Below are 27,774 nucleotides of genomic sequence, written 5' to 3'. Positions count from 1 at the left end.
GGCTGCGGTCAGATGACTACTCTTGGGCCGCGGTCCACTGTTTGGTTGCGATCAAACATTATGATGAGCTGCGGTTCATCGGTCGGTTGCGATCAACCCCTCCGTGTTGCGATACGGGGCAGGGTGCTGCGGGGCCGTGTTAGAGCTATATGCGCTGACCCTCATGTATGGGCATGCGATTGGTCCTGTGGCGCCATCAAAGTGTGCTATGTGACGAGATGTGGATGGTTTGATGTTACGAATGTTATGAAAGCGTGACCATAGGATACATGCTAGTAAACCGTATATGCTTGGTTATGACTATTGGTTGTGCTTATCTCTATCTGTCAAGTCTGTTCCCTATGCTTGTGAATTGTATGACTGTTGACTGTGCTTATCGCTATCTGTCGAGTCTGTTCCCTATGCTTGTGAATTATATGACTGTTGACTGTGCTTATCCCTATCTGTCGAGTCTATTCCCTGTTTTAAAAGCTAGAGTCTCTTAGGATATATCTTCATGCTTCGAAATGGTTTTTCATATATCTATATATATGCCTATATGTATTGTATTTCAACGCGTTGGAGTGGGTTACCAGCATCTCTCGCTGAACAGATATATTTCGCTTTCAGGCACAGAGGTGTAGACACTGGAGCGCGCTAGAGTCTTGGAGCGTAGAAGTAGATAGTTTCCCTTTCGGCCTGCGTGCCACGCTTATGCATTTACATTAGTGAGGATATTAGTTATTTAGCCTGTGCACCTGAGTTCTCTAGCTCAGGTGTGGCATAGCACCCCGTACTCTTTATATTATGTTTCGGGATTTAATTTACCTTTATTATATAAGTCTTAAAAGTTGAAAAATTTCGGGGTGTTACAGTTGGTATCGGAGCCTTTGTTTGACCCTAGGATAAAACTCTTAAGACAAGAATTTAAGACAACAGACTTGAACTTTAGGTATTTAGGAACATAGGACTCAGGAACTTTAGGACGCGCGGTAAGACTGTGAAACCTACACATAACTCTCCCTCACTTTACCCTTCACTTATCTAAGGGGAACTTTCCCTCCGCTTATCACGCCAAAGTAAGGATACAAAACTCTCACCTAACGTCCTTATAAACATTGACCCAGAAAGACGACGACATGGCACCAAACAGAAGACAATCAAGGACACCGGAACCCAACATCCACGACCCTCTGACCCAAACCCTACAGCAACTGACATAAGTTGCACAGGCACTAAGTGATGTAGCTCTTCGCAGCAACAGACCCCCACCACCTCCATCGAATACAAACTCAGACGTCGCCCGGCAAGTTTCGAATCATCGACCCCCCACGTTTTCAGGAGAAGAAGACCCCGTAATCCTTGAGGAATGGATCCGGACCCTCGACGAAATTCTAGGGCTGGTGGAATGCCCAGAAGAACGTCGCGTGGAGATAGCCTCGTTCTACTTCGGACACGAGGCAGATCTTTGGTGGATCCACAAGGGACCCGCTTACCGACAAGAACCAGGATTCGACTGGGAAAACCTCAAAACACGTCTACGAGAGCGATTCAATCCAACGCATGTAAAAGCATCTATGCACGAAGAGTTCCTCCATTGGAAACAAGGAACGACCACCGTCATGGAATACCATAAGCGATTCCTAGAACTATCACACTTCGCGCCAGAACTAGTCCCCACTGAGGTAACCAAAATAGAGAGGTTCGTATCAGGCCTCAACTTCGAGGCCCGAAAAGCACTGGTAGTAAGCAGACCCCGGACCCTCAACGAGGCTTACTCTAGTGCCGCAAATCTCTATCGAATCCAACTGCTACAACGAGGGGTTCAAGAACAGATACGGAAAAGAAACACCGGAGGTGGGACACCACCCGTAAAGAGGGCAAGAATCGACACCAACACAAGACCGAGTAACCTGGCCAGCCAAAGGCCACGTGTAACACCCCGTGTTACGGCCTTCAATCCCGGATTAATTATTTAATTAATCCCGTTAATAATAATTAAATATGATTTAATTATGTTAGGTTCACCTTTAATTAATTAGTAAGGTCCACCATGAATCGTGGACCCTTGCCCGAATAAGAGTCTTAAGCCTGTTAGGAATAATGGAAGTAGGCCTTTTACTATTCAGATTATGATTAGGATCCTCTTTAATTAATATGGTCCACTATGGACCGTGGACCATTATCCTTAAAACAAACCCTAGCCCTATAAGGAATAGAATTAGTAAACGCATACCATTCAGGCCCTAACTAGGAGTCTTAAATATATAAATAGGGAACTTAGGAGGCACCTAGAATCCCCACCACAATAATCTCTCACCACCCAAAGAGTTCCAAGAATCCCCTTCGGAGAAATCAAGAAATCAAGAAAGCTTAAAGAAAGATCCTTCATAGCCAAGGAATTAATTAAGGCTAAGAGGTAACCCATGTCTCAACAAAACCTATTTTCATAGTTATAATTCCCCCTTAGGGTTTCCCCATATTATTGTATATTGGCGAGTTATGATGATTATTATTGGTAATTGATGTGATGTTCCCATGTGGGATCTTGATGATCTTGATATTGGGAGATTCTTGATAATTATGGTGTTCTTGATAATTATATGGAGTTCTTGATGATTATGTGTTGTTCCTGATAATTGTGTGATGTTCTTGATGCTTATGTGTTATTCTTACCGAATCTTGCAATTAGAAGACGAACCATATTCTTGTTGATATAAAAGTGATTAGAACCCTAGGTTGTATCGTATGATCTTATTCTTGGATTATCGGGTGGGGAAATCGCATGTTTGGGTGTTGATTATATTTAGAAAAGCATGATAGGTTATGTGCCGTTCGTTTCTTGTATTTGATTCGTTAATTGGCTACGTGTTGTCGTTAATTTCGTTGTAAAGTGTCTAAGCATGGTTTCGGGTTCCACAACGGTTCCCGGGGCGTAAAGTGTGTGAAAAGAGTCAGTGGGGGGTAGGTGGGGGGTAAGGGACCCGCCACCTACCCACAGCCGTGAAACACCGCCCGGCAGCGGGTAGCCGGCGGGCGGGCAGCTGCCCGCCGGCGACCCGCTGCCCGGAACAGTAATTCTGGCGGGCAGCCGGCGGGTGACCCCCCACCCACCAGCTACCCGCTGGAAATTTCCCGAATTCGGGATCCCGGCTTCCCCGTTTCATGTTCCCCCGATCCCCGTGGTGTCCCAACGGACTCCGTTTATCGTGCCTGTGTCTAGTTTGATATTTCGGGTACCGTTCGTAGGTTTACGAGTCTATTATATTGCATGCTAGTTGAATTCGTATCCCGTTAACCTAGGTGGAAGGAGTATGAACCCCTTAGGACTATTCTTAGTATGTGATGGGTCACGCATAGGTTTTGTTATACGTTTTCTCCCCCTTCCCAATGTGTAATGTGGGTTGCATGTGCTTGCTATGTGTTATGTGTGTGTGTTACCCCAATTCGGTTGCGATCGGATTGGTTATCCTGAGCTGCGGTTCAGAAGCTGGCTGCGGTCAGAATGATACTCTTGGGTTGCGGTCCACCGTTTGGTTGCGATCAAACGTTTCTATACGAGCTGCGGTTCGTCCTTTTTCCTGGCTGCGGTCAGATGACATTCTCTTGGGCTGCGGTCCACTATTTGGTTGCGATCAAACACTATGATGAGCTGCGGTTCATCGGTCGGTTGCGATCGACCCCTCCGTGTTGCGATACGGGGCAGGGTGGTGCGGGGCCGTGTCAGAGCTATATGCGCTGACCCTCATGTATGGGCGTGCGATTGGTCCTGTGGCGCCAACAAAGTGTGCTATGTGTTGTGATATGGATGAGTTGTGATTACAAGTGTCTTGGGGGGGATGTGACTATGGGATTTATGTTGGGGATTGTTTATGTTGGGTTGTGATTATTGTTTATGCTTTGCCTTATCTGCCTTATCTGTTGTGAACTGCATATGCTTGTTATAACTGTTGCTTGTGTCTGGCCTTATCTGTCGAGTCATTCCCGGTTTTAAAACTAGAGTTCGTAGGATATATCTTCATGCTCAAAATGGTTTTCGTATATCTATATATATCTCTATATGTATTGTATTTCAACGCGTTGGAGTGGGTTACCAGCATCCCTCGCTGAACAGATATATTTGGCTTTCAGGCAGAAGATTAAGTCACTGGAGCGCGCTAGAACTTGGAGTGTAGAAGTAGATAGTCTCCCTTTCGGCCTGCGTGCCACGTTTATGTAATCACACTTCGAGGATATTAGTTAGTTAGCCTGTGCACTTGGGTTCTCTAGCCCAGGTGTGGCATAGCACCCCGAACGCTTGTATTATATCTTGGGATTTAATAAGATTCTACCTTTATTATAAGTTTTAAAAAGTCTTGAAAATCTGGGGTGTTACACCACCCCTAGGGAGCAACGAAGCTAACACAAGAAGCTTCCCTTGCCCAAAATGCAATAAAAGCCATAGAGGCAAAGACTGCATGGGCAACCCCTGGCGATGCTTCAACTGCGGGGAAGAAGGACACAATGCCTTCCAGTGCACTCAACCCCAAAGGCCACGTACCACCACCACGGGTCAACACTGGGGCACCACTCACCAAGGAAACACGGGGCCTTCCGGGTTGATTACTTAAATCTTGACGCTCGTTGTTGGAAGTCACGCCACTTAAATCCCAGAAGCTACGCCACTTGAATCCCGGAGGCACGCGCCAATTGAATCCCGGAGGCACTTCCATAGATCACGTCAGTGAAGAATCAGAGGACTAGACAGAGATTTTGTACCTGCATTGAATTATACACACGCTGTACACTGAATTTTGTGAATATATACAAAGTTTACTTTTTTTGTGTTTACAGGCATCCCTCTACATTCTTGTGTATTGATGATTCGTCTATGATATTGATGGTGTGATCTTGATAATTGATGTTATGATTTCTTGGGTAATCTTGATAATCTTGATGATGGAAAGAGATTCTTGATGATTGTGTGATATTCTTGATAAACCTAGATTCCTAACGATTGTGTGATATTCTTGATAAATTGGATTGGTTCTCAATGTTAAAGGATGAATTACGTTCTTGATGATTTAAATATAATTAGAGCCCTAGGATGTATCGTGAAACTCGTATGGTGTTATTCTTGATATATTGGGTGGGAATTCGCATGTTTGGGTGTTAATTATGTTTAGAAAGCATGATAGGATATGTGTCGTATGTTTCTTGCTTTTGATCCGTTAATTGTCTACGTGTTGTCATCAATTGTGTTTAAAGGTGTCTAAGCATGGTTTCGGGTTCCACAAAGGTTCCCGGGGCGTTATTTGTGAAAAAGAGTCAGTGGGGGATAGGTGGGGGTAGGGGACCCGCCACCTACCCACGGCCAGAATGGACGTCGCCGGCAGCGGGCAGGCGACTGCACGCCGGGCACCCGCTGCCCTGAAATTTGTCGCCGGCGGGTGACCCTTCACCCACCGGCTACCCGCTGGAAATAGTCCCACTTCAGGATCCCGGCTTCCCCGTTTGATGTTCCCTTGACCCCCGTGGTGTCCCAACGGACTCCGTCTATCGTGCTTATGTCTAGTTTGATGTTACGGGTGCCATTCGTAGGATGAATGAGTCTTATATATTACATGCTAGTTGAATTGGAATCCCGTTGACCTAGGTGTAAGAAGTATGAACCCATTAGGACTATTCTTAGTATGTGGATGATCACGCATAGGTTTCGTTATACGATTTCTCCCCCGTCCCAATGTGCCAATATGGGTTGCATGTGTTTGCTATGTGTTATGTGTGCATGATACCCCAATTTGGTTGCAATCAAATTGATTATTCCTGAGCTGCGGTTCAGAAGCTGGCTGCGGTCAGATTTACACTCTCGGGCTGCGGTCCACCGTTTGGTTGCGATCAAACGTTTTACATGAGCTGCAGTTCATATTCCTGGCTGCGGTCAGATGACTACTCTTGGGCCGCGGTCCACTGTTTGGTTGCGATCAAACATTATGATGAGCTGCGGTTCATCGGTCGGTTGCGATCAACCCCTCCGTGTTGCGATACGGGGCAGGGTGCTGCGGGGCCGTGTTAGAGCTATATGCGCTGACCCTCATGTATGGGCATGCGATTGGTCCTGTGGCGCCATCAAAGTGTGCTATGTGACGAGATGTGGATGGTTTGATGTTACGAATGTTATGAAAGCGTGACCATAGGATACATGCTAGTAAACCGTATATGCTTGGTTATGACTATTGGTTGTGCTTATCTCTATCTGTCAAGTCTGTTCCCTATGCTTGTGAATTGTATGACTGTTGACTGTGCTTATCGCTATCTGTCGAGTCTGTTCCCTATGCTTGTGAATTATATGACTGTTGACTGTGCTTATCCCTATCTGTCGAGTCTATTCCCTGTTTTAAAAGCTAGAGTCTCTTAGGATATATCTTCATGCTTCGAAATGGTTTTTCATATATCTATATATATGCCTATATGTATTGTATTTCAACGCGTTGGAGTGGGTTACCAGCATCTCTCGCTGAACAGATATATTTCGCTTTCAGGCACAGAGGTGTAGACACTGGAGCGCGCTAGAGTCTTGGAGCGTAGAAGTAGATAGTTTCCCTTTCGGCCTGCGTGCCACGCTTATGCATTTACATTAGTGAGGATATTAGTTATTTAGCCTGTGCACCTGAGTTCTCTAGCTCAGGTGTGGCATAGCACCCCGTACTCTTTATATTATGTTTCGGGATTTAATTTACCTTTATTATATAAGTCTTAAAAGTTGAAAAATTTCGGGGTGTTACAGTTGGTATCGGAGCCTTTGTTTGACCCTAGGATAAAACTCTTAAGACTAGACTTTAAGACAACAGACTTGAACTTTAGGTATTTAGGAACATAGGACTCAGGAACTTTAGGACGCGCGGTAAGACTGTGAAACCTACACATAACTCTCCCTCACTTTACCCTTCACTTATCTAAGGGGAACTTTCCCTCCGCTTATCACGCCAAAGTAAGGATACAAAACTCTCACCTAACGTCCTTATAAACATTGACCCAGAAAGACGACGACATGGCACCAAACAGAAGACAATCAAGGACACCGGAACCGAACATCCACGACCCTCTGACCCAAACGCTACAGCAACTGACATAAGTCGCCCAGGCACTAAGCGATGTAGCTCTTCGCAACAACAGACCCCCACCACCTCCATCGAATACAAACTCAGACGTCGCCCGGCAAGTTTCGAATCATCGACCCCCCACGTTTTCAGGAGAAGAAGACCCCGTAATCCTTGAGGAATGGATCCGGACCCTCGACAAAATTCTAGGGCTGGTGGAATGCCCAGAAGAACGTCGCGTGGAGATAGCCTCGTTCTACTTCGGACACGAGGCAGATCTTTGGTGGATCCACGAGGGACCCGCTTACCGACAAGAACCAGGGTTCGACTGGGAAAACCTCAAAACACGTCTACGAGAGCGATTCTATCCAACGCACGTAAAAGCATCTATGCACGAAGAGTTCCTCCATTTGAAACAAGGAACGACCACCGTCATGGAATACCATAAGCGATTCCTAGAACTAGCACGCTTCACGCCAGAACTAGTCCCCATTGAGGTAACCAAAATAGAGAGGTTCGTATCAGGCCTCAACTTCGACGCCCGAAAAGCACTGGTAGTAAGCAGAACCCGGACCCTCAACAAGACTTACTCCAGTGCCGCAAATCTCTATCCAATCCAACTGCTACAACGAGGGGTTCAAGAACAGATACGGAAAAGAAACACCGGAGGTGGGACACCACCCGTAAAGAGGGCAAGAATCGACACCAACACAAGACCGAGTAACCTGGCCAGCCAAAGGCCACCCCTAGGGAGCAACGAAGCTAACACAAGAAGCTTCCCTTGCCCATAATGCAACAAAAGCCATAGAGGCAAAGACTGCATGGGCAACCCCTGGCGATGCTTTAACTGCGGGGAAGAAGGACACAAGGCCTTCCAGTGCACTCAACCCCAAAGGCCACGCACCACCACCATGAGTCAACACGGGGGCACCACTCACCAAGGAAACTACGGCGCTCCCGGGAAGATATTCGTCATGAGCTGCACCCAGGCCGAACTCGGGAATGAAGGCAACCTCGAGGAGGGGAAACTAACCCCAGAAGACGAGGACCACGCAAACCCCGCGGAAGAAGACCAAGAAGACGAGTTCTGTCTTGGATAGCCCGGCAAATTCCTTGTAACCACCTTCGTAGTGGAACTATTTACTTAGCTTAATTGCTTCGGAATTATTATAAATAAAAGACTAGATCGAAATTCGACCCTACTTACAGGGGGTGGAACTAAAATTTTACATAAGGAAAACAAGCCAAGCCTCCCACCACTAGAAAACAAAAAAAGGAAAAAGATAAAGACCACACCATCAAAAAGCCTAGTGTCACCAATGGGAATTAAACCCTTGACCCCCCACATACAAGACCAAGATCTTAAACACTAGGCTAAAGGTGTTTCTTAAAACTTCAAGGGAACACTCCCTTCTTAAATCCCCCACAAATCCCTAAAACTCCCAAATCCCCAAATCAAAAACCCTTCTTCTTCTTCTCCCACACTCCATCTCCGTCACCCCTCCTTCCCATCTCACCTCTCCGCCTCCCCAAACGCCGGGCCAATAGCCCCAGCCGGACGCCGTCGACGACCGAAGCCACCGCCAACCGCCCAGACGACGCCCCACCGCACACCGCCGTCGCCGCCTGGAAGCAAACCGCGACGCCTCCACCACCCGCCACTCGCCTGAGCACACCCCGCTGCCACACCCACCACCACTGCCCAGCTCCGTCCAAAGGCCGCCGCCCCCTCGCCGAGCCGTCGCCAGGGCCTAACCACGCCGCCGCCTTTCTGCAGTCAAGAGAACCGCACCGCCGGAATCTCGCCAGAGTCACGTCGGAGCTTCGCCGGAAGTTCATCGGAAAAAGCACCGTCTACCCAAAAATGCCGAAAAAGCCCCTCGGAACCCGTACCCCGGAATGGGGCAACGCCGGCTATACCGTAATCGGAGGTAAAGCCCTCGAACCCGACCAATTTTCTTCGGAATTGGTCGATATGCTTAATCACCAAGGACTTTTGGATACGTACCTCACCATCAAGGGGGATACGTACCCCGAATTGGTGAAAGAATTCTATCAACATCTAGTAGCCACCAAACGGGGTGATAAACTAGAAATCACCACCAAGGTCTGCGGCAAGGAAATCATACTCTCCGAAGGCCGCTTGGCCAAGCTCTTGAAATTGACTACCACGGGTGTGTCAAATTGCGACCGAAAGGGGTGGATTGATACCCAAAATACGGGGTACACAGACTACCTCGGGTACCTACTCGGGAAAGAGGAAGGGTTCACCTCGGCCACGCTACCAAATTGGAAGTAGCTAACGGCGGAGCAAAAGATATTGGTTATGATTGTAACTGACAGCCTCTTGCCCACAAATAATAAGAGTAAGGACGTGGGGAGCTTAGAGTGCACTTTTACCTACCTCTTGAAACACAAAATCAAGTTCAACCTACCGGTCCTCATGCTAAAACACATGGAATTTTGCAAGACAAGCAACCGACTTAACCTGCCCTACGAGATGATCCTAAGTTGGATCATGGAGAGAAAGGGGGTGGATCTAAGCCACACTGAGGTCAAGACTGTAAATGGCATGATTTTTAACGCCCAGAACCTCCGACGCAACGATATCTACTACACCGAGGGAGGACAGTATGTCACCCTCGAGGAAATTTGTCTCAAGCCCGAGGAGGAGCGTAGAGAGTTGGTTGACCGATTGGACATCTCTAACAAAAAGCTTAAACGGGAAATGCAAGATTGTGGGGGACTTGAGGCAAGTGAAGATCAGGAAGAGGATAGCGAGCCTAACCCACCGACACATACACGATCGGGAGGAAACCCAAGAGGACAAGACGAAGACTCGGTCAATGAGCGCATCCTAGCACAACTCACCCGGCAAAACCAAGTCATGGAAGAAGGGTTCTCATCCTTAATCCACACGACACGCGCATTAGATCAGAGGATGGCAGCAATCGAGGCCACCTTGGGCACTCGCAGGGCATCCAGCTCCGGAGCAGGAAACCAAGGTAGACCCAAACTTCCCTATCACCACGACACCAGAAATCCAGTCTACCCCAGCAAGGACAAAACATGGGGCCGCGTTCCTAACCAGGAGGCCAAAATACAGGATGTCCAGGGGTGAAAGAATGGATCAACACACCGGGCTTCGGGGAAGAAGCCCCTTGTAAGGGGGGGAGAGTGTAACACCCCGTGTCACGACCACTAAAACCAATTAATCACTTAACCAATTATCCAAAGAAAGAATTAAATTACAATAATTAATTAGGAAAAGGCCCACCATAGTCCGTGGGCCCTCATCTCTAAACCCAACCCCTAGTCCTGAAAGGAATAGAGTTAGAAAGCCTATAGTAATTGGGCCCTAATTAGGACTCTTAGATATATAAATAGGGGACATAGGAGGAACCTAGAACCCCCACCACAATAATCTCTCACCACACAAGGAATTCCAAGAATTCCCCTAGGAGAAATCAAGAAAGAAGAAAGACTTAGAGAAAGACCCATCATAGCCAAGGAAATCAACTAAGGCTAAGAGGTAACCCATGTCTCAACAAAACCTATTTTCTTAGCTATGATCTCCTCTAAGGCATCCCTCTACATTCTTGTGTATTGATGATTCGTCTATGATATTGATGGTGTGATCTTGATAATTGATGTTCTGATTTCTTGAGTAATCTTGATAATCTTGATGATGGAAAGAGATTCTTGATGATTGTGTGATATTCTTGATAAACCTAGATTCCTAACAATTGTGTGATATTATTGATAAATTGGATTGGTTCTCGATGTTAAAGGATGAATTACGTTCTTGATGATTTAAATATAATTAGAGCCATAGGATGTATCGTGAAACTCGTATGGTGTTATTCTTGATATATTGGGTGGGAATTCGCATGTTTGGGTGCTAATTATGATTAGAAACCATGATAGGATATGTGCCGTATGTTTCTTGCTTTTGATCTATTAATTGTCTACGTGTTGTCATCAATTGTGTTTAAAGGTGTCTAAGCATGGTTTTGGGTTCCACAAAGGTTCCCGGGGCGTTATTTGTGAAAAAGAGTCAGTGGGGGTAGGTGGGGGTAGGGGACCGGCCACCTACCCGCGGCCAGAATGGACATCGCTGGCAGCGGGCAGCCGGCGGGCAGGCGACTGCCCGCCGGGCACCCGCTGCCCGGAAATTTGTCGCCGGCGGGTGACCCTTCACCCACCGGCTACCCGCTGGAAATAGTCCCACTTCAAGATCCCGGCTTCCCCATTTGATGTTCCCCCGACCCCCGTGATGTCCCAACGGACTCCGTCTAACGTGCCTATGTCTAGTTTGATGTTTCGGGTGCCATTCGTAGGATGAATGAGTCTTATATATTACATGCTAGTTGAATTGGTATCCCGTTGACCTAGGTGTAAGAAGTATGAACCCCTTAGGACTATTCTTAGTATGTGGATGATCACGCATAGGTTTCGTTATACGATTTCTCCCCCTTCCCAATGTGCCAATATGGGTTGCATGTGTTTGCTATGTGTTATGTATGCATGATACCCCAATTTGGTTGTGATCAAATTGATTATTCCTGAGCTGCGGTTCAGAAGCTGGCTGCGGTCAGATTTACACTCTCGGGCTGCGGTCCACCGTTTGGTTGCGATCAAATGTTTTACATGAGCTACGGTTCATATTCCTGGCTACGGTCAGATGACTACTCTTGGGCCGCGGTCACCTGTTTGGTTGCGATCAAACATTATGATGAGCTGCGGTTCATCGGTCGGTTGCGATCGACCCCTCCGTGTTGCGATACTAGGCAGGGTGCTGCGGGGCCGTGTCAGAGCTATATGCGCTGACCCTCATGTATGGGCATGCGATTGGTCCTGTGGCGCCATCAAAGTGTGCTATGTGACGAGATGTGGATGGTTTGATGTTACGAATGTTATGAAAGCGTGACCATAGGATACATGCTAGTAAACCGTATATGCTTGGTTATGACTATTGGCTGTGTTTATCTCTATCTGTCAAGTCTATTCCCTATGCTTGTGAATTGTATGACTGTTGACTGTGCTTATCTCTATCTGTCGAGTCTGTTCCCTATGCTTGTGAATTATATGACTGTTGACTGTGCTTATCCCTATCTGTCGAGTCTATTCCCTATTTTAAAAGCTAGAGTCTCTTAGGATATATCGTCATGCTTCGAAATGATTTTTCTTATATCTATATATATGCCTATATGTATTGTATTTCAACGCGTTGGAGTGGGTTACCAGCATCTCTCGCTGAACGGATATATTTGGCTTTCAGGCACAGAGGTGTAGACACTGGAGCGCGCTAGAGTCTTGGAACGTAGAAGTAGATAGTTTCCCTTTCGGCCTGCGTGCCACGCTTATGCATTTACATTATTGAGGATATTAGTTAGTTAGCCTGTGCACCTGAGTTCTCTAGCTCATGTGTGGCATAGCACCCCGTACTCTTTATATTATGTTTCGGGATTTAATTTACCTTTATTATATAAGTCTTAAAAGTTGAAAAATTTCAGGGTGTTACAGGTTGTATCATAGCCTTTGTTTGACCCTAGGATAAAACTCTTAAGACTAGACTTTAAGACAATAGACTTGAACTTTAGGTATTTAGGAACATAGGACTCAGGAACTTTAGGACGCGCGGTAAGACTGTGAAACCTACACATAACTCTCCCTCACTTTACCCTTCACTTATCTAAGGGGAACTTTCCCTCCGCTTATCACGCCAAAGTAATGATACAAAACTCTCACCTAACGTCCCTATAAACATTGACCCAGAAAGACGACGACATGGCACCAAACAGAAGACAATCAAGGACACCGGAACCCAACATCCACGACCCTCTGACCCAAACCCTACAGCAACTGACACAAGTCGCCCAGGCACTAAGCGATGTAGCTCTTCGCAACAACAGACCCCCACCACCTCCATCGAATACAAACTCAGACGTCGCCCGGCAAGTTGAAAAATTTCGCGGTGTTACAATCTCATCCTTCCAAGTCTGCATATTGGATTCCAAACGATGCATATTAGCTTTCAGATCTTGAGTGTTATCTTCGATTGCTTGTTTAGTTTCTATTAAGCCACTCCCTTGTTCCAGGACTAAGGTCTCCAGTCTACTCATTCTCTCCTCCATGGCTGAAGAAGCTGCTGTGACCATGGTGAGCTCTGATACCAAACGTCGTGACCTCCAAGTTCTGAACTAATGAAATAGTAGAAAGGGGTAGAGGGGAACAGAAGAAATTTAGGGTTTAGAGGAAAGTTGAGGAATTCTATTGAATCCGAAATTTGGTCTCCAAAAAAAAAAAAAAAAAAAAACATAATCATTCTTCTTACAAACAAAGCATAAATAGCTGCGAAACATCCAAAAAACATCTGACTAACTCCCGCATTTCTCGCTGAGGCATCTGCTGTCTGTTCGGAGCATCCTGGGGTCAAAACGACCTCGCATGAAAGCATTCTTCCACGGTTATAACGTCTATGAGTGAAACGACGTCGTCCGAACCCTTTACTTAAACAGTCCCCAACGGTAGCTCATACGGTCTCGTTTGGATAAGTTATGCCAATCCTTCCTTCTTCTCTTTTGATTTTCCTTGCTTCTGATCTCAGCTCTTCCCCTTCTAATTCAAACCCCATATCTTCCTTAAATTTTCCATGTCTCAAGTTAAGGGATGCAACAGCTGCCTTGGAGAAATGCCTAAAGCGAGCACACAACAGCTAGCTCTTGATTCAAGGAGTGTGGGGTTGAAGGGGATAACAAGTACACAAGAACTCTAGAGGAGCTGAAGAGCTACAAAGCTGCTGAAGAGTTTTTCCAGATGTTCCAATCTCTCTATGTGCATCAAATCCAAATGCTCGAGAAGTTGCAGTCGAGAATGAGCAAGCTTGACAAGAAGCTCAAGTGCATTCGTTCCTGGAGAATGGTCTCACGAATGATCTTTGCCGCTGCAATTGCTGCTGTTCTCATCTCCTCAGTGATGGCTGCAGCCATCGCTGCACCGCCTGTTGCAGGCGCACTGGCCGCGGCTACAGCCATTCCCATTGGCGTAATAGGGAAATTGGTTGATTCTCCTCTCAGGAAATGTGAGGATGCCATCAAAAGACTGCACGAAATCATCAACTCGATTGAAGTTAGAATGTCTGTTGCCATCAAAGACTTGGGCACCATAAGCATGCTTATTATCAAGTTGGAAATTGAGATAGAATCATTATTGAACAAGGAAGATTTCACAACTAATGAAGATGGTGCAAAGATTTGCATTGAAGATATCAGGAGGAAGGTAGATTTCTTCAAAAAGGAGGTTGATGATTTAGGGGTGCAAGCTCATATTTGCAGCAGTGATATACAGAGAGCCAGAATTCTTATATTGCAAAGAATAATGAAGTACCCTAACCATTTGTTGGAAAAAAATAGCTTAAAATGGCACAAAATGGCACGTTAAGTGGCTATTTTGTGGTACAATTATCAGTGGGGTCCACTTCTGATTTGGGTCGGGTCAAAGTGGATTCGGGTTGTTCGTAGTGAGACGAAGAGATTGATATATTGTACGCTCAAAACGGATAATGGGTGAATGAGATATTGATTCTCAAAGTAGACCCATTTGAGTTGAAAAATAAAGGGAAAAAGTGAGGTTTTGTCCCACATTGGTTTGGAATGAAGACTTTCCCCCTTTATATACAAGAGCTCTTTTGAAGCTTGTAGAATTGTATAGCATAGAGGCTCTCTCGCACGGGAGGGGGGTGCAATTCAAATTCCAACAAGAAGAAGAGATTGAAAAAGGCTTGATTCAAGCCTGAGTTCGTGTGCGTTGGCACCTGGGGGCACGAATGTTGTCCAGAAATTGGCTGGCCTTGCGGGCTAAGTTATGCCAAACTTCGGTATCATTTTCCAACCGATATAGTCACTTGCCTCGGTCGAAAGTTCTGACTGTTGAGGAGATTGAATTCATCTGTTACGGAATTAATTTTTATTAATTCCAATTTTGAATTCTGAATTCAATTCTCAGGTAGTGGCATGCTGTTACAGCTGTTGGAGAGCCAGCTTTAAAGTGCCCTAATAAAAGCTATTTAATCCTTCAACCCTATATAAGAGAGGGTAGAGGCAGTAGAGATTTACACACAGAAATATAGAACACGAAAGTTTAATTTTTAGCCTCAAAATCTCTCTGCTTCTACTCCTTCTTTAGCCTATTGTGTTCATAACCGTGTCTGGCTCGCCGGATTCCTTGTTTGAGTGCTCAAACATTAAATCACTAGCAAGTTTTATCCTGGGAAGCCTAGGCCACAACGCTCCTAGCATCTTTGGGATGTGGCAAATAAGGTTTTAAGGAAAGAGTGCTCACTTGACTCTTGCAAAAAACCCAACACCAAACACTAGCCAAATTTCTCCATCTTTCCTTCCCTATTTTCCAGAAAATAATAATCTTATTTTTTGATTATTATTTGTTTTTCTACCAAGGGTCCCTACAGTTTAAAACCTTATCACCTTGTTTTCCCGTTGGTTGTTTTCTCTAGTTTCCTTGAAGAAATGGAGAACCCGGAGTTGCTAATCGCTAACAATGGGGAAGAAAATGTTGTTGAGAACAACAATGGAGGAAACGGCAACAATGTTGCTAATTCCCAAGCTACACCAGTGAACGTTGGTTCACAGGATGGTGGGAGAACTGAGGGATATATTCCCATGTCTCGGGTACCTTCGGTACCGAGTGGTTCGGCTGAAAAGCCGGAGAAGTTCACCGGTGTTGGTTCAAACTTCAAGAGGTGGCAACAGAAAACGTTGTTCTACCTAGCAACTCTCGGCTTGGCAAGGTTCCGAGAGTGTTCCCGAGTTAAAGGAACAAGATGCACAATCCGTGATGGCAGTTGGCTATTGGAAGGATTCGGACTTCCTTTGCCGAAACTACATCCTGAATGGATTGTGTGACACGCTATACGATGTATATCGAAAGATAAGCACATCAAAAGCATTCTGGGAAGCTTTGGATCATAAATACCGAAGTGAGGATGCCGGCTCAAAGAAATTTGTGGTTGGCCGATTCCTCGACTTCAAAATGGTTGATTCAAAGACCGTGCTAAGTCAGGTAGAAGATTTGCAATTAATCTTTGATGAGATCCGTGACGAGGGCATGGTGCTAAGTGAAGCCTTCCAAGTGGGATCTGTGATCCATTTGTTGCCTCCAGGTTGGAAGGACTTCAAGAACTACCTTAAGCATAAGCGAAAGGAAATGAATCTGGAGGACCTGATCCAGCGACTCAGGATTGAGGAAGGGAACAGGACGAATGATAGGAAAGTTCCTATCGTTGTTGGCGCTAAGGCCAACGTTGTGGAGCACGGTAAGAGCTCCAAGAGGAACAAGAAGGACAAGCGAAAGCTATGTCCGAAAGGTGGCGTTACCGAGAACAAGTTTCCTGGTGAATGCTACAATTGTGGCTAGCATGGCCATAGAGCATCTGAATGCAAGGCTCCAAGGAAGAAGAACAAGAATTCTGAAGCCAATGTTGTTGGAGATAGCGGTCAGAAGGAGGTCGAGTTTAGCCTTTCGGCTATGGCGACCGAGGTGAACCTCGTGGGCTCAAACCCTCGTGAGTGGTTCATCGATACCGGTGCAACCAGGCACTTGTGTTGCAACCGAGAGATGTTCAACACCTTTGAGACCGTTGAGGGTGAAAAGGTGTGGATGGGAAACTCTGCTCAGTCTGCTGTGGAAGGCATGGGCAAGGTGGTTCTATGTAACACCCCCCAAACAAGCTAGATAAAATAGCCTTAACACATGCAGATTAGACAACAAAACTAGCACAGCGGAAGATAAAACGAGAACTGGATAAAAGAAATCCAATGGGGTGTCACGCCACGTCTACCAAACACGGTAAACGCTACGGCAAACAATCTGCAAGTGTATATATCTATCCCAAAACATCAGTCTAACTACATTGGCGCATAGGCCACAAAAACAAGGATAAAGGTGCTAAGCTACCAGGCACTAGACATCACGCTCGTCTAAACATCACCTGAAAGATACAAAGATAAACATTGGGACGACGCCAGGTCAGCAATAATGCTGGTAACCCACCAATACCGCTAAGTATCATACATAGATAGATATAAGCTGTAAAACTATTTTCGAAACGGAATACATAAGTATATAAGTCAAAAGCCAAGATCAACAGTCAACACAAGACTCATCACTCTCAAAGATAACACAGGAACACATCCCAAACCACAAAGGTTAACCACAACACAAAGGAATAAGACTCACCCATGGCAACACATGCCCTTGTGACAACACACGTCACAAGAAAGAGAATTCACAACAACGGCTACACGAGCCCTCGTGACATCACCCATCACGAGTTGATATGCCTTCCTTTAGCCCTGTTCCAACCTTATGGCTGCCCCCGACCTTGTACCTTCATGCCAACCATTACCTCCAGAACCCCTGTACTTCTTAGTCTAACCTTTTCCCTCCTGGGACCGTCGTCCCCCACCAACAAACCACCAACAAGACCACCAATTCATAGTACACAAGGTACCGTACACGGCAACACATACCCGGATAACACATGTTATCCCCTAATCACGTGAACCTTACTCGAAGGCCACATCTCCATAATCACGTCACGGCCAACACGAGGACCACTGCAATACCTTGGTGACTAGTGTCTCATACCACTAATCGTGCAATCCAGGTAAAGCCACACACGCACAACCACTCACACGAGTCAATCAACGGATTACAACGAAGGTATGAAACATACTCAATCAAGGAACGGGTCACAACCCAACAACAACAACGATGAATAACACAAGTTATCATCAACCAAACGGAAGGTACAAACAACACACCCGCTAGCATTAAGACAATAAACTAGCATGCTTAACAACGGAGAAACTCAAGATAGTTCCGAGGAACACACAAGACACCTCTTGGTCCAACGAAACACAATGTTGAACACTTAGCACGACTCAAGACACCAAAGTCCTACATGGATACCTACCATATAGTTCTAGACATACGAAAAATTAAGAAGACGTTCAAATAGTTCCACAAAAGAACAACGGGAAGTCAAAAGAACGAATACCGAGTCAAACGGATCACGGGGAACAAATCCCGAACAAAAACCACCATGTACCCGCGGGTGGACCCACGGGTAGCGCCCCACCCGTGGTTCCGCCCGCGGGAACGTATTCCCACAGGGCTGTGTACCCGCGGGTAGGCCGGCAAGTGGTGCCCCGCCCGTCGTTCCGCCCGCGGGAACATTCCTGTTCCACAACAAATCCCTTCGGGGATTTTCTTCTCCAAACACAAATTCAAGTCCAAAATATGCCAAATCTCACCCAATACAACAAAATGACTTGAACCATGGAAAATGCCAAGCAATGGCACAAAGGAACCCTAAACACAAGCTCTAGATATGCAATATCACAAGACAAATACATAAACCCTCACATTTCATAGCAGAACACAAGTAGAATCCAAGAAATCACATATAGGTAAGAAAAATAGGTTTTGTAGAGCATGGATTACCTCTTGTAGACCAAAAGACTTCACTTTACACCACAACAAGCTCCCCACAAGGCTTACTTTCCAAGCCCACTTCAAGATCAAACCAAAAGATCATAAAGATCCTACCTTTAAGAAAAAGACAACTAAGATGGAACCAAAAAGACAAGATAAACTTAGATCTTACCCTCCTAGATGCCCAAATAGGTGAAAGGTTGAATCTTGGAAGCAAAACTTGAAATCTTGACAAGGGTCTCAACTTGGCTTGGAGAATAAGCTATACATCTTTTCTAGAGAGAAGGTAGAGCTAATTTCTAAGAATTGTAAGGAATGAAATGAAGAAGTCTTCTAGGTTAGGTTACAATACTAACTCTTGGTGAAAGGACAAGAATACCCTTACTAACCTTTAGAAAGTGTAAGGAACAAGGGAACTCCCCTCAAAGCACAAGGTACAACACAACTTAAAGGTTGACTAGTTAAATATTAGTCCTTGAGTATTAAAAATAAGGATTTTAGGAATTAGTTCCTCAAATAAAATAGGATTAATTACTCAATTAATCCATGGATTGAATGTGGATTTTTGGGGTGTCACATTCTAAAGATGACTTCTGGGAAGGAACTGACATTGAACAACGTGCTGTATGTTCCTGAGCTGAGGAAGAATCTGGTGTCTGGCTCTCTGTTGAACAAGCATGGCTTTCGCATGGTGTTCGAGTCAGACAAAGTAGTTTTATCCAAGTTAGGGATGTTTGTTGGTAAAGGATATGTAACTGATGGGCTTTTTAAGCTTAGTGTAATTCCTGTTATCAATAAAAGCAAAGTTAATTCTGTTTACTTGCTTGAGTCTTCCAATTTATGGCATGGTAGACTAGGTCATGTTAATTTTAATTCTATGCGTAGATTAATTAGCATGGACCATATTCCTAACTTTAAAATTGACACAAATAACAAGTGTGAAATTTGTGTTGAGGCAAAACTAACGAAAGTACCTTTCAAATCGGTTGAAAGGGAAACTGAACCACTAGAATTAATCCATAGTGATTTGTGCGATTTTAGATCGATACAGACGAGAGGTGGTAATAAGTATTTTATCACATTTATCGACGATAGCACAGGATACTGCTATGTGTATTTGCTTAAGAGCAAAGTTGAAGCCATTGATAAATTCACTCTTTATAAGAATGAAGTGGAAAACCAACTTAATCGAAGAATTAAGAAGGTTAGAAGCGATCGAGTTGGTGAGTACGAAGCACCTATTGGTGACTTCTGTGCAAGTGTAGGTATTATACACGAGCGTACTGCACCTTACTCACCTCAATCGAACGGTGTTGCCGAACGAAAGAATCGTACATTGAAAGATATGATGAATGCGATGCTTATAAGTTCGGGCCTACCTCAAGATGCGTGGGGTGAGGCAATTTTGACAGTAGTTACCTTTTGAATAAGGTAGCGCAAGAAGCTCGATAAGACTCCTTATGAGCTGTGGAACGGTAGGAAACCTTCCTACCAGTACCTGAAAGTGTGGGGGTGTCTTGCCAAAGATTTGGTGCCAACACCTAAGAAAATAAATATAGGTCCTAAGACGGTGGACTGTATCTTTATTGGCTATGCACATAATAGTAGTGCTTATCGGTTCTTAGTACACGAGTGCCATAATACGGACGTACATGAGAACACGATAATAGACTCAAGGAATGCATATTTCTTCGAAAATATATTTCCTTGTAGGTCCAACGAGGGACCAAGTACGTCAAAACGAACGTTTGATGAAATTATGGATAATGATGGTGGGGAATCTGAGAAAGAACCCAAGCTCGAGCCAAGACGCAGTAAGCGGGCGAGAGTTGGAAAATCATTCGGTCCTGATTTTCTAACTTACTTGTTAGAGTAGGATTCAGGTACTCTAACTTGTTTATTAGAAAACGAACCTGATTTACTATCTTGTTTGATAGAAAACGAGCCTCGAACGTATTTAGAAGCCATGACTTCTACAGAAGGACCAATGTAGAAAGAGGCTATAAAAAGTGAAGTGGATTCTATCCTACAGAATCACACTTGGGAACTCGTTGATCTTCATCCGGGTAGTAAAACCTTAGGATCCAAGTGGGTCTTTAAAAGGAAGATCAAACCGGACGGTTCCATCGAGAAGTATAAGGCTAGCTTGTAATCAAGGGTTACAGGCAACGCGAGGGCCTCGATTACTTCGACACGTATTCTCCCGTGATGAGAATAAACTCCATTAGAATGATACTTGCCATAGCCGCGTTGCGGAACTTGGAAGTTCATCAAATGGAATTGAAAACCGCTTTCCTAAATGGCGAACTAGATGAGGAAATCTATATGGAACAACCCGAAGGGTTCTTGGTTCCGGGCCAAGAAAGGAAAGTGTGTAAGTTGGTTAAATCGCTCTATGGTTTAAAACAAGCGCCTAAGCAGTGGCACGAAAAATTTGACCATGCGATGTTAACTAACGGGTTTAAAATAAACGAAAGTGACAAATGTGTCTACGTTAAGGAAACGATAGACGGCTACGTCATCCTTTCTTTATATGTCGATGATATTCTCATTGTTGGTAGAAATGATCGGATGATCAAGTCTACCAAAAACATGTTAAATGCGAGATTTGACATGAAGGATATGGGTTTGGTCGATTTAATCCTCGGGATTAGAATCATTAGAAGACCTGATGGTCTCGTGTTAAGCCAATCACATTATATTGACAAAATCCTTGAGAAATTTAACAAGGATGATAGTCAAATGGTGATGTAGCAAAAATAAGATGTGAGCTCGGGTGTGTAATGTCGTCCTCAGGGGATTGGGGGTTATGGCACGCAATATGCAATCACAAGAAACTAAGCACTAGCATAAGGAAATCAACAAGAAGCTAAGCAAACTACAAGTTTAAGGAAATGATAAAACTAACACATATACACAAAGATAAACACAAAATAAGAAATAGGACTCAAGCTAGGGAGCATTATCATCTAGATGCTTTAACAACCTAAGAGATTAGGGAGAATAAGTAACCAAGGAATCAAGCGGGAATGCACGTAGGTATCCTAGTCTACGAACCATTCTCATGATTAATAAACAAGGATTAGAACAAGGAATTGCCCCACTTTCGTGGTGAATCAATTCGAAGTCCATCAAGCATACAAAGCATCTAAAATCCCCAATTTCCCCTATTTTCGTAGGAAGAAATTGGGTTTATGCAAGGGGTGGCTTGGATTCATCACCCAACTCTTGTTGAGGCAAGGAATCCTCCAAAAATAAGCTAATGAATGTGTACATCAAACATTAACAAGATATAAACACAACACCTTCATAGACACATGAACCCTAGGTAGTGTTCTTCCCCCTTTTTTTGCAATAATCACAAATCAAGCATCAAGATAGATAATACAACCCTAACTCAAGTCCATAAACTAACTACTCATGATTAAATAGCATTAAGAACACAAAAGCATAAGTAACAACCATAAATCTTGCAAAAGAAATAGATAAAAGGAAGGAAAACTTCTCTATTGAAAATGGATGGTGGAATCTTGAAATGTTGGAATCCAAGCTTCAAATCCAAGATTACAAGCTTCAAAAGTGTTACGAAACATAAATCTAAGCCTAATCTAACCTAAAAATATGTAGGGAAGTAAATGAGAGTGTCTAGGGTTCTAACAAGAGTCAAAACCGAGTTGAAATGACCCAAAAACGCGCCTAAATAGAGCAGAGCACAGTGGGACGCCCTCAGGGATGGGCGTACACCAGGCTGTACCATTTTGGGTGCATTTCCAGTGAACACTGGAATGGTCGTACTGGCATGCGTACGGGCGTACGACAGGGCATACGCCACCTGCTTCTTTTTTCAGATCTTGGATGGGCTGATGGATGGGCGTATGGGAGGCAGTACGGTACTCTTGAAATTCCTAAATGCATTCCAAACTCTTTGATTGATCTCTTGGTCCAAGAATTGTTAGGATCTTTCCAAAAATCATTGAATTTCTCACTTGTTGTGAATGATTGCACCTTGAAATAAAACCAACATAACTTAGTCACAATTCACACAAGTTTTTAAGCAATTTACAAATAAAATGGGTTCAAGAAGGGGTAAAAATATAGACAAAAATGCACTTATCAACTCCCCCACACTTAAACTTTTGCTTATCCTCAAGCAAAGACAAGAAATAAATCACTATCCTAGCAAAGAAATTGATCACACTCCCACTTTGCACAACCTACCAAACCACAATCCAACTTGCTACAAAACAACTTGTTTCAAGAATCACCTTAGCTTGGCACACAAGTTCCATTCTCAAGCCAATAACCAAGCACCAAAATTTTTTAAGTGTGTGATGATCAAGTGTGCACAAATGCTAAGTTGAGATTATGCTAAACTTGACTTTGAATGAGATTCCATTGGCTTTCCCTTCATACTCCCACTAGTTCAACTCTAAGATTGCATGCTAAGATCAAATAGGACTTTTATTTGGCTTGTAATGGGGCTAAGGGTGAATGGCTAACAAAGAAGGGGTATAGGAATAAACAAAGGAGAGAACTTCACATTTATTCACAATTGGGACTAGAAGAGATATGACATCTATGGACTAAGGAGCAAACAAGACTTAAAGGATGTACCAAACAAAACTCTAAAGAGGTGGGGTTTGGTACAACTCTCAAAACAAACTTCAAACTTGTATTCTTCTTTTCTTTTCTTTTTTCTCTTTTCATCTCTTTTTCATGACTTTTTTTTCTCAATTTTCTCATCATCATTTTTTTCATTTTTTTTTTCAAATCAACCAACAAACTTATTCAATGAATCAAGACCCCCAAACTTAGGCAAAATTATCAAGAGGATTATTTACAAAACAAGCTCCAATAAAGATCTCTTCCAAGAAAAAGAAAAAATGCTCTATTCTCTCAATGGTGGAGGGAAGCATTTTGGCTAAGGTTTAAGGGTTAAAGATGAGGGTTAACACAAGGAAAAACAATCACAATGTAGGGACAAGTGCTTAGCACTTATTAAACAAACAAAAGGTTCAACGGGGACAACTAGGGGTAAAAACATACGTAAGGGGTAGGCTTGAAAGGCTCGGGCTAAATAAAAATGGCCTAAATCATTTCAAAACATGCAAATCTTAGACTTCACTTGGAGAGTAATGAGGCAAGTTCTAGCAAAACAACCATGACCGGAATCTCACATAAGCCTTCACTAGCAATGCATAACATACTAGATCAAGAATTGATTCAATTATTAAGTGGTTAACAAGGCTATTGGCAAGAGAATAGATCAATCATGAGTTACCCCATTGGCTCATCAATCACAAGTTGAATTGCAACAAGTTCCACCAAAACAAACCACAAACCAACAAAGGGGGAGTAATCACAACTTCAAGCAAGGAAAGACAATTTATTCAACATTATGCACAATGAGTCATCCAAGCAAAGATTTAAAAAATTCAAATTTTTATAGAAAACACCCAAATTATCCCCTCCCCCACACTTAAAGGATACATCGTCCTCGATGTGAAAGACAACAAAGAACAAGGGGGGAAGGATAGCACAATAAGCACAATGAGCACAATCTCTACTATCTATACCAAGTAAAGCACTATACACAATTAAAAAAAGTACAGAAGGTAGATGAGACTCCCCTAATGAATCTTCTTGTGTCAAAGAATCATCATGAAGCCTTCTTGTAATTGAGCATACTCCTTGGTGTCATTCCTAGAGTCAAGAGCATATAGACATGAAAGCACAAGTGAAAGCATGATATATCAAAAATAAAAGTGTAAAGAAAAGTAAAAAAGAAAGTAAAGTGCAATAAAATGAAAGATAACATGAGGTGCCTCCCATGAAGCGCTAAGTTTAACGTCGCTAGCTCGACTCAACCTCTCAAGGTAAACCATCAAAGGATTTGAGAATGAAGATCCCCTTCTTTCCATCGACCTTTTCTTCCAAAAAGCACTTCAAGTGGTAGCCATCAATAAATTCTCTTAAGCTCATCTTCACCACTTCAAAGTTTAAGAAACTATGCTCATCCAAATCAAACTTCAAACATATCCCTTCCTCAAAGCCATTTTTAATCCATAAGTCATACAAGGATTTCTTCCTAAACATTGCTTCTTGGTAGTAGATATGAGATTTACCAAACCCAAAGTCTCCATTCCAATTTTCTTCTTGATTACCCTTTTCTTGAACAAGTAATGGAAACCTTGGATCTTCATCATGCACCAATAGGAAGTAAGAATCCTTGGATATGAATATAGGCCAATGAGGGCCTACACTTTCAAGAATATTGACTCCTCCCCGGCAACGGCGCCAATTTTTGATGTAGCAAAAATAAGATGTGAGCTCGGGTGTGTAATGTCGTCCTCAGGGGATTGGGGGTTATGGCACGCAATATGCAATCACAAGAAACTAGGCACTAGCATAAGGAAATCAACAAGAAGCTAAGCAAACTACAAGTTTAAGGAAATGATAAAACTAACACATATACACAAAGATAAACACAAATTAAGAAATAGGACTCAAGCTAGGGAGCATTATCATCTAGATGCTTTAACAACCCAAGAGATTAGGGAGAATAAGTAACCAAGGAATCAAGCGGGAATGCACGTAGGTATCCTAGTCTACGAACCATTCTCATGATTAATAAACAAGGATTAGAACAAGGAATTGCCCCACTTTCGTGGTGAATCAATTCCAAGTCCATCAAGCACACAAAGCATCTAAAATCCCCAATTTCCCCTATTTTCGTAGGAAGAAATCGGGTCTATGCAAGGGGTGGCTTGGATTCATCACCCAACTCTTGTTGAGGCAAGGAATCCTCCAAAAATAAGCTAATGAATGTGTACATCAAACATTAACAAGATATAAACACAACACCTTCATAAACACATGAACCCTAGGTAGTGTTCTTCCCTTTTTTTTGCAATAATCACAAATCAAGCATCAAGATAGATAATACAACCCTAACTCAAGTCCATAAACTAACTACTCATGATTAAATAGCATAAATAACACAAAAGCATAAGTAACAAACATAAATCTTGCAAAAGAAATAGATAAAAGGAAGGAAAACTTCTGTATTGAAAATGGATGGTGGAATCTTGAAATGTTGGAATCCAAGCTTCAAATCCAAGATTACAAGCTTCAAAAGTGTTAAGAAACATAAATCTAAGCCTAATCTAACCTAAAAATATGTAGGGAAGTAAATGAGAGTGTCTAGGGTTCTAACAAGAGTCAAAACCGAGTTGAAATGACCCAAAAACGCGCCTAAATAGAGCAGAGCATAGTGGGACGCCCTCAGGGATGGGCGTACACCAGGCAGTACCATTTTGGGTGCATTTCCAGTGAACACTGGAATGGTCGTACTGGCATGCGTACGGGCGTACGGCAGGGCGTACGCCACCTGCTTCTTTTTTCAGATCTTGGATGGGCTGATGGATGGGCGTACGGGAGGCAGTACGGTACTCTTGAAATTCCTAATTGCATTCCAAACTCTTTGATTGATCTCTTGGTCCAAGAATTGTTAAGATCTTTCCAAAAATCATTGAATTTCTCACTTGTTGTGAATGATTGCACATTGAAATAAAACCAACATAACTTAGTCACAATTCACACAAGTTTTTAAGCAATTTAAAAATAAAATGGGTTCAAGAAGGGGTAAAAATATAGACAAAAATGCACTTATCAAATGGCTAGGACACCATTTGATGCAAACATTCATCTAACCAAGATCCACGGAGAAGGTATTTCACAAGTGGAATATGCTCGGGTTATTGGTAGTTTGATGTATCTTATGAGCTGTACTAGGCCGGATATTGCCTATGCGGTTAGTAAACTTAGTAGATATATGAGTAACCCTGGTGTTATGCACTGGAAGGCAATAGTAAAGGTTATGAGATACTTGAGGTATACTCGTGATCTTGGACTACACTATGGGAGATATCTCGTTGTACTTGAAGGGTATTGCGACGCGAACTAGATATCTGATATTAAGGACTCTAAGTCCATGAGTGGCTACGTGTTTACACTAGCCGGTGCAGCCGTTACATGGAAATCCTCTAAGCAAACTGTGAGAGCTAGATCCACGATGGAATCTGAGCTGATAGCCTCGGACAAAGGTTGTGAAGAGGCTGAATGGCTACACCATTTTGTAGAGGATATTCCTAATTGGGAAAGACCGGTACCTCCAATATGTGTGCATTGCGATAGTCAAGTCAAAATAGGGAGAGTACAGAGTCATATGTATAATGGTAAGTCTAGACATGTGCGTCGTAGACATAATACCATTAGACAACTACTCACAACTGGTGTTGTCTCGATTGACTACGTAAAGTCAAAAGACAATATAGCAGATCCGCTGACCAAAGGGTTAGGAAGAGAAGTTGTGGAGAGGTTGACACGAGGAATGCGTCTAATGCCTTTGGACTAAAAAGTTCTATAGTGGATACCTAACCTATCTGGCACCTAGGTTCAATGGGACAACTAAATTATGGAACGGAGCGCGTCACTGTGGGGGTCTCGGACTCCCTACCACTCCTCATTAAAACAGTGACTCCCGCAGGAGGCTAGCATGTTAAAATGCTTTAATGATTCTTGAGTATGCGGGATACTCGAGAAAGAATCACCTATGTTAGAGAGAAGTGAGGATCGCTTCAAAGGAGAATTGTTGGGCACAATTCTTTAGAAACTCTCGCAGAACCAGGAACGGTGACCCACGACCAAAACGGGCACACTCATGAGAGTAAGAGCATGGTTGGGAGATTCATGTGTGAGATATGTCATCGTCTACACAAACGGCAGTCGATTCAAAGACATCGCGTTGTACCGTACAGCCAGTAGAGTAAACATGTCTTCACAAGGGAAGGTTCAAAGGGTATAGTGACTCTCTACCTATCCTATGCAGGGATCGACCGTTTGAACACAGTTGTTTCCGATTTTAAAATACCCCGAAAATCAATTTTCATTCATGTGGGGGATTGTTGGAAAAAATAGCTTAAAATGGCATAAAATGGCACGTTAAGTGGCTATTTTGTGGTACAATTATCAGTGTGGTCCACTTCTGATTTGGGTCGGGTCAAAGTGGATTCGTGTTCTTCATAGTGAGACGAAGAGATTGATATATTGTACGCTCAAAACGGATAATGGGTGAATGAGATATTGATTCTCAAAGTAGACCCATTTGAGTTGGAAAATGAAGGGAAAAAGTGAGCTT

The 27,774-nt window shown here is 43.6% G+C and overlaps 1 protein-coding gene across 1 annotated transcript in view; it reads left to right on the top strand.

The window, feature by feature from the left end:
- The window catches only part of LOC109160856 (UPF0496 protein At4g34320-like), a 44,221-nt gene that overhangs the window by 15,707 nt on the left and 740 nt on the right, over positions 1 to 27,774 (top strand). The window contains exon 3 of the mRNA XM_019309101.1: positions 13,740 to 14,451. Within this exon, the coding sequence (XP_019164646.1) occupies positions 13,878 to 14,451 (574 nt within the window). The 5' untranslated portion in view covers positions 13,740 to 13,877. The remainder of the gene's footprint in view (positions 1 to 13,739; positions 14,452 to 27,774) is intronic.

This window comes from Ipomoea nil, unplaced genomic scaffold, assembly GCF_001879475.1.
Source record: "Ipomoea nil cultivar Tokyo-kokei standard unplaced genomic scaffold, Asagao_1.1 scaffold2921, whole genome shotgun sequence".
Taxonomy (NCBI): domain Eukaryota; kingdom Viridiplantae; phylum Streptophyta; class Magnoliopsida; order Solanales; family Convolvulaceae; genus Ipomoea; species Ipomoea nil.
This window is presented reverse-complemented; position numbering and strand designations above follow the sequence as displayed.